Consider the following 18,571-nt stretch of genomic DNA (forward strand, 5'->3'; position numbering starts at 1 on the left):
CAGGGTGTGGGCGTAGAATGGGTGGCAGGCCCTAGGTCATAGGCTATTTGGAAACAAAAGTGAGTCAAAAGAAATTACAAAAGATCTCTACACATTTTGTGTAGCATGCGTACCTGGCAGTATTCAAAAAATCTTCCTCAAAGGATTCTGCTTCACGCACACACAAGTGAGGATACAGGCAGATTTAATATGTTGGTGATGAATAAATAAAGCATTGTAGCTCTATTAAACATATCTGTCATTAGAGAGAGGACTTCCAATTCTAAATGGATGCAGTGCCATCTTCTCCATCTTGCCAGGTATTTGCAGMCAGTTGCAAGTGCATAGATAATTTGGTCTTGTATTATTTTGGAGGTGGAAGTAGTAGGTTGGATCAAAGAATGTACAGAATGTAATTTATCTCAAATGTTTGGAAATGCTAACTTCATTAAAGGGGTAAAAACTCCAGTGTTAAGATTGCTTATTAACCTCAATGAAAGAATGAAGAACATAAGCTTTTCTTTTTATTTGCAGTATTTTTAGGCTTCTTCTACCTTGTTTTTTAATATAGATCTTTGGTTAGAACTTATTCATTATTACTTTATGAAAGAGTATTAATGTTACACGTACAAAACTTCCGTTCCACATCAGAAATATGTCCTGAAAATATCTAGTAGCCAAGCCTGGGAGAACATGTATCACACTCAACATTTTAAACAGATAAATTTTTCCTTTGATTTGATCTGTGCTTTGTTGTGAGTGGGGGAAAAAAAATTCTTTCTCCCTTCTGTTGTGAATACGAATATAGGGGGAGGTMTTAAGAATAAGAAATCTGAAGTTTGTATTTCTTTCTCCAAATGAAAAATATGTTGATCTCTGTTTCCAATTAGAAATACATGTTCTGGAACAGAAAAGAGAAGACTTTGCTGCATTTGAATTTCATCAAAATTATTCAAAACAAGCAGAATTTTTCACCCAGGCAGAAGCTGAAGCCCTGYATCTTTCACATTTGCCAGTAGCAAGTCTAAGTGGAGGATCCTCAAAAGTGTGTGGTGGTTATAATGCCAGTCCAGAAGAGTCAAGGTAAGCACAAATGTTCTGTTTTTTTTCTTTGTTCTGTTCTATTCTATGGAAGATATAGATAGGGGTTTGAGGATAAAAATAAGMAAGTTTGGCTCACAGCAGAGGGGTGAATATGTCAGCTTTTTATGTAGACTAGGAAATCTCTGTTTTTATAAATATKGTGTGTTAGTAGGAACACGATGGTTACTGGAGATGTTATTATTGGTAATTAATGACTAATGCTGTCACTAATTTATCTCCTGAGCTGAAGTCCTCGGTTGCAGTCATTAAAGAAAAAAAGTATTTTGTGTCAGAGAGAGAGAGAGAGAGAGGGAGAGGGAGAGAGAGAATAAAAAAATGCAGGTACAGCCAACTGACCATGGAAACAGAGTAAGTTTAGAATGATTTTTGCTTTTCTGGAGCCCAGATTTCATTTGAGAGTGTAAGAGTTGTTTTTAAAAACAGGATGCGGAGTCTTGTGACATGTTTTTGAAAAATTTACTCCTCCACCTGTCTAATAAAGCTTCTATGCCTGTTCCTATTATCTTCAGTATGATCCAGTGCTGACCTGCTAGGCTGAAAATGGTCCATGAGACCTTTCCATCTGGATTGTTGCTTTTCTGCATCAAAGCCTGAGATATGCTGTTTGGGCAATGCATCCTACTCTAACAGCCAAATATATTCCCAAGTGCTTAGGTACAGCCCAGTGCTGGGTCAGCCAAGGGCTCTTGCTCCTCCTGTCAYTCGTGCTGCTCGGACCATCAGGCTGGTCTTCAACACTGAGATTAAACTCCCACAGCTGTCAGCATGTTGAACCATCTCTCATCTGCATAAATATTGCATGTAGGATCCCAAAATAGGTTAAGATCTCATTGTGATAGGTACTGTATAAACTCAGAAAACAAAACCTGTCCTTCCAAAATCATTTATGATCAGAATATGAGATGAGAAGACTTCTTGATGGAGACAGACTAAGGCAGAATTGGTCAGTGTTGGTTAGTATTTTAGGCAATGGTCTTAGTATACCATCAGTGTGACTTGTCAAGCTTTCTGTTAGATGTTAGTAGGAAGAAAAAAATAAGGTGATGAGGTAGGTTCAAAGTTGTTCATAGCAAGCATCTCCTGAYCATGAGAAAGCAAAGAGTTTGAAATTTGTCTTTTATTGGCAGTAGACTGCAAAGACTCGCTTGCAATCTGAAACCACTCTAARTGACATTTGCTAAACAGCAAAGATGAAATATCTTCACTTTGGAGAGCATTCAAAGCCTAAGGACTTATGCACCCTTTCGCCACAGTATGATAGTTCAATACAGTAAGCAAGAAGTTTTTTGATGTGAATCTCCCTCCTGTCCACGTTTAACGTGCTTTAGGTTGCACCACAGTTTGTTCACAATGTCCACATCTTAAGTCCTTTCTTAAAGAATCTCCATGTGCCATGGAGAAAAGGGAACTGATGGAAGAAAGTGGTAGCTACATGTAAACAATTAAGTCACTGCCATCAGCAGTGAACTTTCTTTCTCCTTTTCCCCCTTSCCCACATATGATTTAGAAATGCAGATGGCATGAAGATTAATGCATGTAGTTGAAATAGAAGTTCAGGTGATCTAACTTTTCTGTGAATACTTCACAAGTACTTAAGTACTTTTTCTTACCTGCCTCYGACCTATGAATCTATTTACTTTGCTCCTAAATTAAGTGAGATTGTGTACTTTTTTTGACAGAATTTTTGTATCATTGGTTAAATTGCTGCTGAAGCTTACACTTCATTTTCTTAAATTTTTTTGATCAGGAAGGAATTTCTTCATAATTGTTGTATGTTGTCAAGAGTTGGTGCACCTATTAATAGCAAAATTTTTGTAACCGTTTCAAAAGTCAAATCCAACTTAATTTTAAAAAAAAAAAGCTAAATGAACAGTTAAACAACCATAAAACTGTCTGGATTGTATAAAGTAACTTCTAAACAAAAACGTCTAGAAATGTCTATAGTTCTCATTTCATTACATATAGTAGTCCATCTTCCTAAGGAATTTATTTTTTTAATCAATTTTTTTTCCTGTCTTCAAAGACATCTGAGCATTTATTTCTTCCTYGTCTTGTTAGTTTGTGTCTCTAGGATAAGCCAAAGCTTATTTGCTTCCTGTAAGTATCTCTTGTTTATAGGCTTCATAGCTAAGGTACAAAACAGGTGAATATAAATTTAATGTCATACTATGTTTGTTTAATATTTTGGAGATATAGMTTATTTCAGAATTAATGGATTTTAATAATTTTTAGATTACTTGTATTTTTCATATGGGCAGAAAAACTTTTTTTTTCTTCCTCCTCCAAACAGCTCTGTGGGAAGAAAGAGTGAAAAGATGCTCCCTAACTTTATAGCTTCATGGAAAGATGCTGCAGGCATAGGTGGAAAGACAGAAACTGCATTCCTCTTAAAAGAATTGGACTCTCTAAGGGCCAAAAATACAAAGGTAAAACTGAGATAATCAGGTCACAGTATTTGCTTTTTTTTTTTTTTTTTTCTTATTGCCTTACAAAACCTTTCATCCCAACCTTTGGCCTTTTTAGTGACATCACGTCCTGCATCATAGATGAAAAACAAATGAAATGCTGTCAAATCACCTTTAAAACATTTTCTTAGCAGGTACTGAGTTTTTCTTAATATCTCTGAAGAAACCAGATGTGATTTGGAAATGGAATACCCACTGAATTTTTGGAAAGGTTTTCATTAGTTTGAAAAATCTTTTGGATCCAAGTCTACAGTGCAATGGTTGCGTAGCATAATAAATATGTTAACAATAAAATACTAATTCATAGTAATGACTGGAATCGCAGTCATGTTACAAAGCTATGCAAATTGGTAATTCATAAAAGTCAACACAAAACAATGGTAACTCATAAAACTTGTATGTTGATATATTTTCATAAAAGAGTAATTTTGCATTAATTTAATGTTTTCATAGAATAGTTGGAAAGATGCAGTCTCTAAGCTTAGAGGTAGATGAAATCTTGAGAGATGGCATTAAATGCTTGAGAGAGAGGAAAGGTTCCTGTTCTAAAGCCTGCATGTTGCTTGTAAGAAATAATGAACTCCTTGGAGGTCAAGTCCTGAAAATATAATGAACTGTGGCAAACAATGAGACAATTCAGCATATAAAGTTATAGTTATATGGTTTAGTATAAAAGGTTAGGTGTATAGATGTTTACAAATTTGTGTCTTAACCACGCTTTATTTCCTATTTTTTATTAAATGCTTGTTGTTACAGTTCAGTTACAGWTTGGGGGCATTTCCTCCTCATACTGATCCCTGGTTGGTCACCTCTGTCCCAGAAACACATTCTCATTTAAACCACWATGTGTTTTTTAATCTCAAGATTTAATACCTGTTTCCATCTTTGTACTTTATTTCATATTTAAGTTAGCATGATATGAGAAATAAAATTGTACCTGTTTTTGCCTATTTCTGCTAACTTAGGATGTCTTAGTCCATCGTGCATTCAGTTGAAAGCAGCATGCATCTTCTGCATGACTGCTTTAGCCTTCTGTCTTTAGCAGAGTCATCTCCCTGAGTTTTGGGGGCCCTTATGCCAAGATAGGACTCGATTCTGAAGTCAGCTCTTTGCCAGAAGAAAGCTCTGTTTGTATTTTGAGTGCCTTTTGAATTCATTTAGCTTCTGAAGCTCATCTCATCTCTTCAGTCCTTTCTATATAACGAGTACAGGACTTCAGCTTTTTCAATATAATGTTTCTAACACAACGGAATGATTTTAATGATGAAACTTTGATGTAGYTTGAAACTTACTTTCAAGAATGTACTTCATATTTACGTTCCACTTGAGAGGGCCAAGCAGTTCATGACAACCTTTTCAGCTGTTGAAGACTAATAAAAAAAAAATGTGACAGTGGGCAATATTTCATGAATAGAAACTCTGCTTCTGTACATGTGCTCCATATAGTGTATATATCTTCCTTGTTGAGGGGAGGAAAATTGTCCTATGCCATTTGAACAATTGCACTGATTATAACATCAGTAGAAGTTGCATGTGCCTACCCAAAGGAAAACTCTTTATGAAGTTTCACTGAATATTCAATGAAAAGATCAGATATCCATCTAAGAACAAATTCAGTGAATTTCCGAGTCAAGGCCTCAACAACTGAAAGAATCTCCTCCTTCTCCTCCTACTCCTCTCTGACAAGGCACATGGGAAATGGTTCATTTACACCCCAGGTTGAAATATCAGTGTTCTTGGAAAACAAGATGCAACTCATGCCGACACTAGTGAGGAGCAGGATGTATTGTTCATTCCATGTAATTTTGAATTTTCYTAGAAAGAATGACCACAGTTAATGGTATCTGAGGATATTAAGAGAATATCTTAATTTCTGCTTGTCTAACAGAACCCTAAGTTGCTGTTTTTAAAAATTTTACTTCTTTAAATATAATTAATTGAACTTGTTTTCTATTGCTTACTATTTATACTTTATAAGATTGAGCTATTTAATATTTRCTATGTTTTAATGTGCTGATTGACTGCTTCTATCCGATAAGAATCTCATTGTCCATTTGCTCCTTCAGCTTCAAGAGGAGCTGTCTGAAAAGGAGAAGGAGCTGAAGACAATAAAACTAGACTTAGAACTGCGAGACAGAGCTACAGAAGCCAAGATTGCAGAGAAGATTGCAGGTACAGTAGGCGAGCGTTTAACAGATGGCTGCATGGCTCGTACGGTGTTGACGGTTGCTATATGACGTGGCCTAGTGAACGTTAGCTGTATTTGCGAAGGGAGGGAAGCTTTGGCTTTTTTTTTTCTTTTTTTTTTTTTTATGTGGCTGTTTAGAGTTGCTTAGAAAATAGGTGGCTTTAACATCCTGGTACTGGTATTAGCAAGAGCTTTACCTGTATTCAAACTGATTTGGGCATTAAATGCATTGTTAACACCATGTCAATCCAATCACAAAAAGGTTGTTTGTTTTGTTGGAAGGTCCTGAACAAACAAGGGGAAATAATGATTACCAGTGCCTCTACCTTTCAACCAGCAGTTCAAATACCACTTATTGTTTTAGCTTGTTCTGAGCTGTGCTACCCCCTCCCTGTGTACAGAGATAGTCGCACATTCACCTCAACTAGAGACCTGCACTTTTCTTAAAATTTGTTCTTCTAATAGTTAATGAATTTTTATCTGTTGATAATATGTCTCCAGAGAATGCGGTTTATACTGCTTCCCCAAATGAGGGGCTTTATAGTTGAAAATAAATTGGTGCTTTAATTTGTCTCATATATTAAAATATATTTCATATATTATAAAAACTCATATATTTTTCAGATAATGCAAGAATGGAAACAATTAGTTTGTGATCTTCAGTTTCAGGAATCTTTGCAAGCTGGTGTTTCTGTTAACCAGTGATTGTCCCCATCATGCTTCTATTGGATGAAAATATGATCAATTTTTTTCCAAGTGTTTCAGAAATATTAAGAGCACTTTTATAAATCCAACTTATGGTTTGTTCTTATCTGTGTAAAGTGTAAGCTAGGTAAAAATGCATTTTTTTAGACAACACAATTCCTGYGATAGGGTTGCTATAAAGCATAGGATTGATACCTGTCCCCAAAATATTGATACTTGAAAGGAGAGAGAAGTAACTGTCATTAGGAGCAAAAAAACAAGCTCTCTAGCTGAAGAAACAGCTGGTTGGCTTCTGTATTCTCAGGAGTTTGATATTCTGTGTGTATTATGGTTGGAGCAGAGGGTTCTTAGATTCTGTGCATTGGGGAAAGGAAAAACTAGATACTGTGAAACAAATAGGTATAACATGGGTATAGTTTTATTCTTCATTTTACATAAATTATTTTTAGAAGAAAAAAGCTGCATTGAACATCATAATTACATCTTGATTATCAAGCAGCTTGAACTTCTATGCAAATTGTTTGGGTTGAATTCCAAGTTGTGTGTTTGTTCTTGGATGTTTGCACAGTGTTTTACTTCTATGTATATATTGCAGAAATATTGTGTTAATTAAGGTGTTCCACTGCTCATTAAAACATGGAAAAAAAAATACATAATGTGTGTCAATCCGATGTGTTTTGCCTTTTACGTATTGGACTGAAGTACAAGTCAGTACACTATTTTCTCTGGTGGTATTAAACTTTCCAGTTATAACCTAAGCATAATATTTTCTTCAAAATAATTTTGCAAGAATTTGGATATGTTTAAYGTAGTTATTCCATACAAAGTCAAATTTAATCAGAATTTGAACTTGTAACAAGGCTGACCTTTCAGAAGAACACTTTTTTCCMCATATTTGCTAGTTCAGGAAGTACCCTTTCTCCCAACTTTTAAAGGATTCTGTAAAAGGCTCCTCACTTTCTGTAAACAGCTTAAATATTATCGTTAATATCTCATGATTGTTTTGCTTCCTGTTTTCACAGTTCTAAGAATCTTTAAAAGCTTGATTAAACATTCTGAAATCTAGAATGATGTTTACCATACTGAATTTGTGGATATCTCTTCATCTCTGACATTAAAAGCGTTGGGGAGTTCTGATGGGCAACCAAAAGGACTTTTTATATTTAGGAGAAATTTGTCCTCCTTGTATTAAGTCCTTTGAGGAAAGGAGAACATGCCAGTATGATTTCATGTGCTGGTTAATGTTTAATTACTACAGTGTATAACACATGGCAGASTGAAGCTTGTAAATATGGGTGTTTGCATTTTTATTATTACTTAGTACTGACTTTCTGATAAGAAAATGACTGTACAAAATTATATTGTAAAAAAATCAGACAGGTTTACCATAAAAATGTTATCTGCTTTGAGGGATATTACAATTCTGTTTTAAAATATAACCCTCTAACTGAGGGAATATAAGCAACTCATATGGCAAGAACAGGAAAGCTGAAGAGGAAAGGCCACTTTATAATTGGAACTGCCCCAGGCCTCAGGAGCAAATAAGCAAAGCTTGTTGTCTTATTGTTTTTATTTTGTTCAGGAAGTGTGGAGGAAAAATGCAAGTTTCTGAAATAAATCATGAGGCATAATTCATGAATAAGGCAAACGAAAGAGACCTGATGTAAGAGGAATTTAATAATACCTGTATTAGAAAAACTTCTTTTCAGCCTGTCTTCACATTTCATTTATACTAGACTACAAAATGGATCTTAGCAGCGCTTTGGGTCCCTGACTCTGTGTCAGGTAATTGAAGTAAGGAGAAAGAAGGAATTTGCTGTTTTGGTTACAGGCTCTTAACCGTGGAGGCTGCTAGCAGTGATCACAGTTTCCACATGTTGCAGGTCTTGTGGTTTCTTCCCTGTTCTTCTATTAGATTTTCTCTCATGTAAGCCAAAGTTGTCAGAGGGTGCCATTAGTTTCACTTCCCATCATGAGGAAAAGAAAAAGGGGAGGAGAAAGCACTTAGGAAATAAGGGGAAGAGCAAATCATAAAAGAGCTAGAGCTAAGATAACAAAAAGAAGAAACAAGAGCACCTTTTGTGAACATGGCATGGAGGATGGAAAAATAAATATTGAAATGCCGAATTGTGAAAGAAGCAATTTCAGATGCCAAAAAGAGGAGGTGCTTCTGCATGAGAGGAAAGGGAGAAGGAACTCATTCTCTAAAGACAGACTGAAAAGTAAAGATGGGAGGCACTGCAAAGGAGCAAGCATTTAAAAGGACAAAAAAAAAAAAACAGCGAACATAATGAATAACTTGATTTTTACCTTACAGAAGAAATTATGCAGCAGTACATAGAAGTTTTTAGAGGAAATAGATGGTAGAACATAGCCATGTAGGCTTGGGGCCCTCAACTTCTAGTAGTTACTACCACTCTTAGAGTAACAAATACTCCAGATCTGATGACAAAACCTCAGCKCTTAGTGTACTTGTGTTGCCTTTACACTGTTATATGCAGGGACAAAGAATAATTTTGAAGGAAGTTTTTCATCAGGATCGTTTTGGCAGGAAGTAGCTTGATGCCAGCTCTGCCAGACTGGATGGGTGTTGCCCCTGGCTGACAACTGGGTTAGTGTAAAACGGATGCTCCCCAAGAGACCAGGGTAAAGATCTGAAATGTGGGGTGGCAGAAAGTAACGTTTATAATACTCTTGTACCTATTACACAGCTTTCAGTCTCTCGGCAATAAAACTACTATGAGTACTTTTTTTTTCAGTGTATTCATACAGGAACATGGGCAATTAACACTTGTGACATTTTTGAATTCTCAAATGTGGTGTGGAGTTGTACATGAATGTTATTTAACGTTTCCTGAATTAGCTTGAAAAATAAATACGGACTGCATATGCAATAGTTTGAGTAGCAAAAAAGAAAACAAATATACAAGTGTCTGTTAGCTTAGAGTTAAAGTTTGATTTAACATCCCATAAAGCAAGAGGAAGTAAGTAATCTTGCTGGTAATTAACGGCGGGTGGCAATAACTTTCAGTGCCAAGGAAAAGTATTTCTCTTTTTTTTTAAAGCTCACTTTAGATGTTATTTTTCTTCTTGYATGTCATCTATTAAAGATTAGCTGTGGAAGGTTGGAGCATGGAGAGATTATGAATGACAGAGCAACTCCTGTGGAATAATAATCAGTTTTTTGGTATTTAATGCTGTTTGACTTTTGCAGACACATTTCTTATTAACCTTTGGTACAAACAGAAATCCAGGTTCCTGATATCTCATGGAGAAGATGAATTCAAGATCCTCTTCCAATTAAACTGAAATAAGGCCAATATTGGGCTTTAGCCAGAACTCAGTCATTCCCAACACTTGTGTTTATAAACGTAAATATGAATGATAATTTACAGTTTAAATAAGTAATGCATATACTCACTAGCTCAGTTTTATGTGTGTGCTTCATTTGTATGTGTAGTCTACATAATTCTCATTTTTTCACCTGTATAATGTTTTGTTATATAAATCTGCCATCTAAAATTTTTTTACAGTRGTGTCCTGATCAATAGCAAAATTTTTGAAATAACTATAAAATTTTAATCCTCTGTATAGGAAGGCAGATGATATGTTTAAACCAAGGGGAAAAAATGTTGGGGAGTGTGATTAAAAATTTTCTTACCTAATTTTTGACAGCTTAAGTTTATGTATTTTACTTCCAGATTGCTATGATGATAGAGTGTCAAAAAGTAGAATGCAGCTCTTTGACATGTAATATATGATGGGCTGGAATAATTTCAAAATGTAGATCATTGAGTTGTTTATGGGTGGAAGTTATAGGTAAAAACAAGTGGCGTCTTCTGTGTGTTATGTGGCAAGTTGGGCCATTTCTTTTTCCTTTGTGTATGTGCATGGTGAGGAGATGGGAGACAGAAGTAAGGGGAGGACTAGACAAAAATAAGGATATCTTCTTTGTGTGTGTTTGTGATTGGGCAGGGAGTAACAAAGTTTTGTTTACCTGTCAAGTTGAACCATGCAAACTTTAATATAACACTTATCACTTGCATAGTTCTTCTCCTATGGTGATATTTCAGTCATCAACCATTTAGTCACTGGAAAAAGTGTTAATATTTAAATATTGAAGTCATCCRTGGTGTTCAGGCAATAACTTTCACAAAAACCAGCTTAAGGTCTTTTTATAATAGTCTCCCCCTTTTGTCCCTCACTTTATGTTTTTTAATGCAAATTGGATCTGAGTACACAAGGAAAACCCTATACATAGCAATTTTAGCCTATTAATCAAAACACTGTGTTAATAGCATTGGAAATGTAGAAGTGGATGAATGTTCCACTCTAAATATGTATAACAAACACAAAGCCATAAAGAAGTGCAGTGGTGTTTTATCAGTGTTTGTTCAGAATGCTTTATCTATAAAGTCACATTTAGATGCAAATAACTTGTAGTCTATAATTCCTACTGCAGACTGATCAAAACTATTAAACAGCTTGTGATCTCTCTCACTATTTTGCTTTTATTTTTCAATTATATGTCATCACTGAAAAAGGGATGGTAATTTTCAAAAATGAGCAAAGAACTCAAGTTGTCTGTTTCATAATAGAATATTTCAGCACTATTTTTAAGTCAATGGTCAGCCCTTTACCTCATGATAGTTTGCCTTTAATGTGAATGTGAGCTGTTATGAGGACTTTGAATGTTTCCAGGGATTATCTGCATTTTGCAACCTGTGTGCACAGAGATTGATTAATGACACATTTCAGAGACTTTCATAGCAATGCAGTGTATCTGTTTTTCAGCCTATTTGGCTCTAAGACTGTCTTTTTTATTTTAAAATTGTGAGCCCAGTCATTACATCTAATGGAAAAAAGTCTAAGAGAATTTTATTTTCTAAAATTGAATGAATATCGACAAAATTGAATGAATTGAATAGTGGTAAAATTGAATGAATTGATTAAAAAAGGCATGTATGTTTGTATATCTGTAAGAAGATCAAGTATATATCTGTATGATTAAATAAAGCTTAGTGGCCTATTTGCAAATGGAAAGGAGAGTTTCCAAGTCTTCCTGTGTTTAGACAGAGTGAGTGATGAAGGATTAGGATGGGAGGGATGATGAAAATGAAAAATCAAGTATTCTTTGTATCTCTTTTCCATAACATTCCCAAATTCCTCACCTTCCTCTAGCTGCTCCTCAGAAATAAGTGGGGGGAAGGGGGGGAGAAGGGGTGGCGGGAGGGATAGGGGAAGGAGTGGGAAATTGCAGACAACTTCAAYTAAACAGGATAAATTTCAGCTGACAGATGGCAGAAATCTTATATTCTAGGTATGGCTTGGCCAAGTAAGTTGTTTCATGCTTTTGCTTTTCGTTTATGGTACATTTTCAAAACTCTTCTTTTTCTCTTTTTTTGTTTTGTGCATTTTTTTTTCCACTCATGAATTCAACTATTACTGCAGTGACAGAACTTTATAACAATAAGAAACAGAAGTCAAGTTGTACAGTAAAAGATATTGGAATCATTACATTTTCAATCAATTATGGAATACTTGAGATGCTATGGGACCATTTTATAAAAACATCTTATTGGTACGTTTTGTTACGGTAATGGTGAGAGTAACTGCTAAAACAACTTTGATTGTACCAGAATCAATGCCAAAGCAAATCCCAGGGCACTTAAGTGTTCTGCCACTAATCCAGAATAATAAATCTTAAACTGCAGAACCCTTACGTGGTGTGACAACATATCATTTCTGATTAAAAAAAAGAGAAAAAAAGAAAAAAAAAACTATCTCTTTGAGTGGCTGATTACTGTTTCTGCAGTTAGTAACAAAAATAATTAGAAAAAAATTCATGTTGGTGTTTTTGAATAGCTTTGTTTTCAGGTACTTGAAAGCAAAAGTAGTATTTCATCACATCTATTAGTGTCAAGTACTTTAAAAAGTATTGGTATAATTTTTATAACACTGAATTATCTTGAAAGTCAATCGTTATAGTGCTGTAATACCATGTATTGAGTGGTGCTGTGGGTTTTTTATAAGATCTGATTTAGTCCTTAACTTTATTCATTAAAAAATGTAAAGTGATTTCTGCTGAGGTAGATGTTTTAAGTCCTAATAATTTCTTCTTTATTGCTTTTTCTACTCAGTTTTTCTGTTTGTGCAGATGACCTCTAGGAAATCAGCAAATAGACTTTTTTCCCTCCCTGCCTAGGGAACCAAACTTACTTCCCTTCCCCCAAAGAGTCTTTGCTTGGAGGATCATGAACCAGTGTTTAAACTGGAAGGATATTCAGCGCTCTTTCTTACTACTACTGTATTTTAAAGGAAGCTAAAGTGTAGAAGATGGGTTTGCCAAAACAATAAGGTTCAACTAAGAAAATATGTACACTACTTTGACTCAGTAAACTCATACTCAGTATGGTTCATCTTCTTCATATTTACTTTTGCCCATATTAGAAAACAATTAGCTTACTAAACAAATTTGAGTATTTGAGAAGAAAAAATCTACTCTGAGTCTCTCCCATTTGACTAGGAATTACATGATATTTGATAAGCTTGTTTAAAAATGGACATATCCAAATATTATTGTAAACACCCAATGATTTGTTTTACCTGCAATATAAGTATTTTACTTAGTTGGCTTACATAGTAGCTAATAATATTTGTTAATGTAATTTAACTGCTGTGAACCTTTACTGAACAAATATTGAAATTTATACAAGTCAAAGAAAGAGAATCTCTAATGACTTTTGTAAAAGCTTCCATTTAATAGTTAAGGAGAAAAGTTTATATGACATACCAGATGCAATTAACAGTAGGTTTTACATTTAATAAAAAGAAAGAAGCATATGTATTTGCTTTATTCATTCCATCATAATTTGCATTAGAGCTGTGGGTGTTTAATGAGCAAATTCCAGCTAAAATGCTATATTGATTTTCTAACTGAACTTTGTAATAGCTATCTACCTTACAAAAGCTCTCTGTTTACAATTGTTTTCTTTTCTAAAAACTAAAAATGTTTTAGAGTTGATGAGTTTAGCATAATGATTCTTTTAAAATAAAGAGCTCTTTCAGTGTAGGCAGGAGGTTTAGTTACAAGGAGAAAGATGTTATTAAATTATTCCAGAGCAAATAAAGTTTATACAGCTAAATAGCAACGTCTTGTTTATATATATTACAATATTTATAAGCATTGGAGAAATCATTCTTTTCTTAATTGAGCACTATAGGGAAAAAATATAACTCTAGCCTGTCATAGATGTATGATTTACTACATAACACAATTTCAACTTAATATCTGACTATTCATACTTCAATTTTGGGTGTTGCTTTCTTGCTTGAAGCATAAGTACTATAAAAATTTCCATTTTCTTGTCGGTCAAGACTCAGGATAAACCAGGATAGGGTTGGTTGGCACCCCATTGGAAGGTCTCCAAGAAAAACCTCGTGGTGTTGACCAGAGCAGTTGGTGACTAAGTAGCTGGATTGCATTTTCATTGACTCGAGCATGAAGTCAGTGTTCTGGTACCGCACTAGTGGCATGCAGGATGTGCCATACCTTGAATGGAAATTAAGAGCCTGATTTCTTACTGTCTTTTCATTTTTAAGAATATCAACATTTTTAAGAAGCACAGGGATGATGACCTGGGTATTTATTACTTTAATATAGATAATTTTTTGTTCATTTCTCTACACATGTTTTATTAGACATGTTATACTTCACATACGTATCTGCAGATGATATAAAATGTTTTGTTGTGCTGCTGTATTGCAGTGCAGAGATGTATATGTTTCAGTAACTAGTGAAAAAAATATTACTATTATTTCTTATGGTCGCTCCCACAGGTTACTCCTGTGTATTGCTGCACAGTGTTGAACTGTACCACTTTTTCTGTTTTGGGCCTTTTAAAAATTGGATTRCCTTATGTTTTTGTCTTATATTTTTATGCAGTCGTCTTCCTAATCTGTTTTAATATAAACARAAAACAAACAAATAAAAAAAAMCCCCAAACAMTCAACCATAACTGATGTGGAGCTGTTCAAATTTATTAATATAATTGCTGCATCTGGTCATTGGGACATGTTGAATGAAAGTTTATTATTATAGTTTAATGAAAGAGTAAGTGGGGGAGTGGGAGGGATAGAGTTGCTCAAGTTACTTTCCATAACCATTGATTAGGAAACAGTGTTTTGTAATGGATCTTTGAGGGGAGGGAGGGAGGGCAAGGTTCACTGTTCAAGGCAATCAGCCTCTCAACTCCTATCAGGGGTGATTACATTACAGATAAGCAGGATTTTTAGGTCACTCAAATTATTTTTCTCTGAATGCTTTTTTCCTGCTTTATGCATGACRCTTTGGTTTCAATACATGCAAGAAAGAGTTTGGTTTAAAAAAACAGTATATTATTACTATTGGGCATAGTTATTTAGAGAGGGAATTAAGTTATGATATAGCATAGTCCTAAGTCCCTAAGTATACATGTAGACACAGCATCCATCCATTCTAGCAGCCAGAGGATGTCACCTACTGAACAGTAATTTTTGCCATATTTGTCATTATTGTAGACATCTATGTAGTTTTTATTCATTTCGGGAATAGTTTTCATTATGAAAAACACRAAGTACTTCTACTTGCAGCCTCACTGAAACAATGGAAAGCATAAAGGTTCTCTGTGCTGTGTCTCTGRCATGATCCTACATAAATTGACAGTTACTAGAGAGGAGAAAAAAAAGCCTTTAGCCTTTAGTAAACAAATACTTTAAGGTAGAGCCAGGCAACAATTACTATACATAATTACACTTTGTGTGTATTTCATGTCTACRGGAACACACTTGTTTCTCTGTAGTTTGCACAGTCAGTGCTGAGTTTCTCTGCTCTTGACGCTATTGAACAAGGCACCAATGCAGATCTCAACAAGTCTCCTTTCCTAGTACAACTTGTTCCTTTTTGCTCTTTTCAAGCTACTCATCTTAACAGATACTGGATTCATCTTCTGCAAGTGCTGCTTACCAAATTTTCTGTTTACGTCCCTGCAGCTGCTGTACTCATGCCTTAATTTTTCTGTTCTTTATTAAGCTATGCTTTCTTGTTGCAAATAGATCTGTAAGGAGGAAAAAAAAAAAACCTATTCTTGTGAAACGTATTCAAATAAGAGAGAACTAAAATGGTCTTTGAGTTTAGTTTATTTTCTTGTGGGTGCACAATTCTTACATCTCTAGGCTGAATACGAGGTTTGCAGCTCCTCTGCAGATATTTGTGACAGACCTACACACAGGACTGAACCCCTGGCAAAACCGTGTAATTTTTCTTTATCTTCTTTTGTACAGTCTGTTTTTATTGTTGCAAATTTTAGCCCTTCTGGGAGATATGAAAAAAAAAATTATTCCTTACTCCTCAATAACTGTCTTTTCCCGGATTAACAAGAGGGTTGCATTCCTACCTTGAGCATCTTTCCAATTTGTTTCCAGATTCCTTTCTCTTCATCTTCTCTTTCATCTAATATCCTTGCTTATCAGAGCTGCATGTTCACTCTTCTGAAACTTGCTGCATTCTGCATTTCCTTTCCCTCACTTTCAGTATTGATGAACTGTACCAGCCAGAAAGTTAAAACCAAAATATGCTGCTACATTTATATTATTCCATTCCTGTGAAGAACCATAATCCTATATACTGTATTACATAGAGCAACTTCTGTGGAGTTTTTATACAGGTGGAATAGAGAAAACTAATCTCTTAAGGCAATGAAGCTGTTGTCAGCTTACAGAAAGAACAGGAATATAGGCTCTAGGCTAGAGCCAACAGGAAGCATTTTTTTTTGAGCTCTTAATGGCTTTTCCAGTAGCTCAGAGAAGGGCAGATTTTGAAGGAATAAGCTTAACAGTAATAGTTTGTTACAAAAGAACTTTTAAAGGAATGGTAAAAATTGCCCATATTTAGTAGAGTCTGGAGGTTGGTTTTAGGAGACCCTGTAGACTTCCCTCTTAGCTTAATTTTTGGAGGTGCCTGTAACAATCAGAGAGGATGCTAGAAACAGTCCTCTGTCTTGGAATGACAGCAGACTCCCTGTAGCATCCTGGAAGTCCTAGAAGTTTTGACTGTAGGCTTTATGATGACTATGAGGAGAGATTTATAGTATTAGAGAGGGAAATAATGAAAGTATGAATAAAGATTTTAGCAGAGGTAGGGTTGAGGTAAAGATTCTGGCAATGTTCCAGGGGTGGTGTTAGACATATTGACGGGGAGTTGCCAGAAGAAAATTTAAGCTCAGAATAAGGAATGGCTTGAAGGTGTTAGTTTGTTGCCAAGGATAGACAGTAAGTCTTAGTTTATTGGCATCTAATGCTCTAAGGTATGCTGTAACAGATAACATAACAGTAAATTACTCAATAAAGTAAAGGCTTTGACAGTGAAAGGGAGATGCCAGCTTTGCAACTCTTGTGATTCTAGAGATAGACATACCGTGAAAATGTTAGGGTGAGCTAGTGTGATGGAAGCAGTGCGATGATAGAATTCACTTCAGTGGTTCAATACTCTTAATTCTGCATACTGTAGAAAAAGAAACCTAATAGCATCTCATATGATTCTGAGATTTAAAAATTACTTTTCTATGAAATAAGTATTCAAAGCAGAACACTTTTTTGCCCTGTGTCATTATGCAGGCTTGAATTTGAAAACATTTAGTGTTATTTTCATTCCTGAACTTATAGCAGTCAGTGGCAAGTTAAYGTTGTTTCTAAAGAGCAGTGTAAACTTTATGAACTTTATCTAGAGGATTGGATCTAAGGTCAAGGGAAAAATGTTGATTTTTTTTTTTAATAGGAGATGATAACAAAGGTCTACATAAGGTGTACCTAAAATGTAATCTTGTCTTTCCCTGTCAAAATGGTTATTTGGTCAACATTCTGGTTATTTTGCAGCTCTGGTGGAAGAAGTTTATTCTGCTCAACGAGAACGTGATGAGGCTGTCATGGCAAGGCTTAGATTAGCTAATGAAGAGAGAGATGAAGCATTTCTACGAGTGCGGCATTTAGAACAGTCACTCAAAGAGTAAGTATGCGCTTCCTGCTCAGTGCAGAAACATTGGTGTGTCAGAGCTTGACTTTCATGAACTTCTCAGTAACAGTTATGTTGTAATTCTTAATATAAACTTCTCTGTGATGAATTACTAAGCTAGTACTGGTATTAGTGTACTCCTGATTAGTTTTTATTTTYAGGAAGCATGTGAGATGCTATTTTTCTCAGGTGACTGAGAGCAAGGTGAATGACTGATTACCTAGACAAATAAATAAATAAAAGCTTTGTCATTGATTTATTCAGGGATAAATCAGGGGAATGTGACATTTGAAATGGGCATCTTTTGACATGGAGTACCAGGATGTCAGTCAGAAGTTGCACTATATAGGAAATCAATCGAGTCTTTGAGCCCACCAGACATTTCCTTCAGCAAAATTTCTAATTATGTGGGTGACATAGTAGAAATATGTTTTCCTCTTTATCTTTAGTGCTAGAGCAGTTTGTAAGGCAAGAAGGCAACTTTTTGAAAATTGTTATTTTATTGTGTTAGCAYAGGAAGGCAAAAACAGGCCATTTTATATATAACTGAACTGTTAAGCTGTGGTAAAGTTAGATCAAAGGAATATCAAAACCAGTTTCTTTTATCGCTTTAGTATATAGGTAGCCTTAAAGCTACAGTTCTCTTTATATAGGTGACTCTCCCATATGAGTTATGATCAAATTGCTACCTCCTTAAAATCAAAACTTTGGATCATGTGTCACTTTGGGTTTTAAAAAAAAAAAAAAAAAAAAAAAAAACCCCAACAACAAAAAAAAGTGAGGTACTGAGAGAAGGTGCTATCAGCCACAATCTCTTACGTCTTTGAATGATTCTGTTTTTCAGAATGGCTTAAATATTCTACCACATTTTAATGGGATTTAATTCTGCTGAAATTTCATAGATCGTRTAATACAGGCAAGCTTCTCTTAGTAGAAACTGAACACATGCAGTTATTATTCACCTAAATGCCAAGCAATTGGTTTTTAAGTAATTCTAGTAAAAACACTTTTTCTCTGGGATATGTATTTAGACTGCTCCATAGAATGTTTTCCAACTAAATTTCTGTACCTATGCAGATAGTT

General features: G+C 35.0%; 1 protein-coding gene across 6 annotated transcripts in view; it reads left to right on the forward strand.

Annotated features, from left to right (window-relative positions):
• MIPOL1 (mirror-image polydactyly 1) overlaps positions 1 to 18,571 on the forward strand; it is a 168,358-nt gene that overhangs the window by 40,336 nt on the left and 109,451 nt on the right. For all 6 annotated transcript variants that reach the window (XM_026051823.1, XM_026051824.1, XM_026051822.1 and 3 more), the window contains 4 exons: positions 870 to 1,062; positions 3,374 to 3,509; positions 5,615 to 5,720; positions 17,353 to 17,482. In XM_026051823.1, coding sequence (XP_025907608.1) covers positions 870 to 1,062; positions 3,374 to 3,509; positions 5,615 to 5,720; positions 17,353 to 17,482 — 565 coding nt within the window. The remainder of the gene's footprint in view (positions 1 to 869; positions 1,063 to 3,373; positions 3,510 to 5,614; positions 5,721 to 17,352; positions 17,483 to 18,571) is intronic.

Source organism: Nothoprocta perdicaria, unplaced genomic scaffold, assembly GCF_003342845.1.
Source record: "Nothoprocta perdicaria isolate Ctin4 unplaced genomic scaffold, notPer1 scaffold_8, whole genome shotgun sequence".
Lineage (NCBI taxonomy): Eukaryota > Metazoa > Chordata > Aves > Tinamiformes > Tinamidae > Nothoprocta > Nothoprocta perdicaria.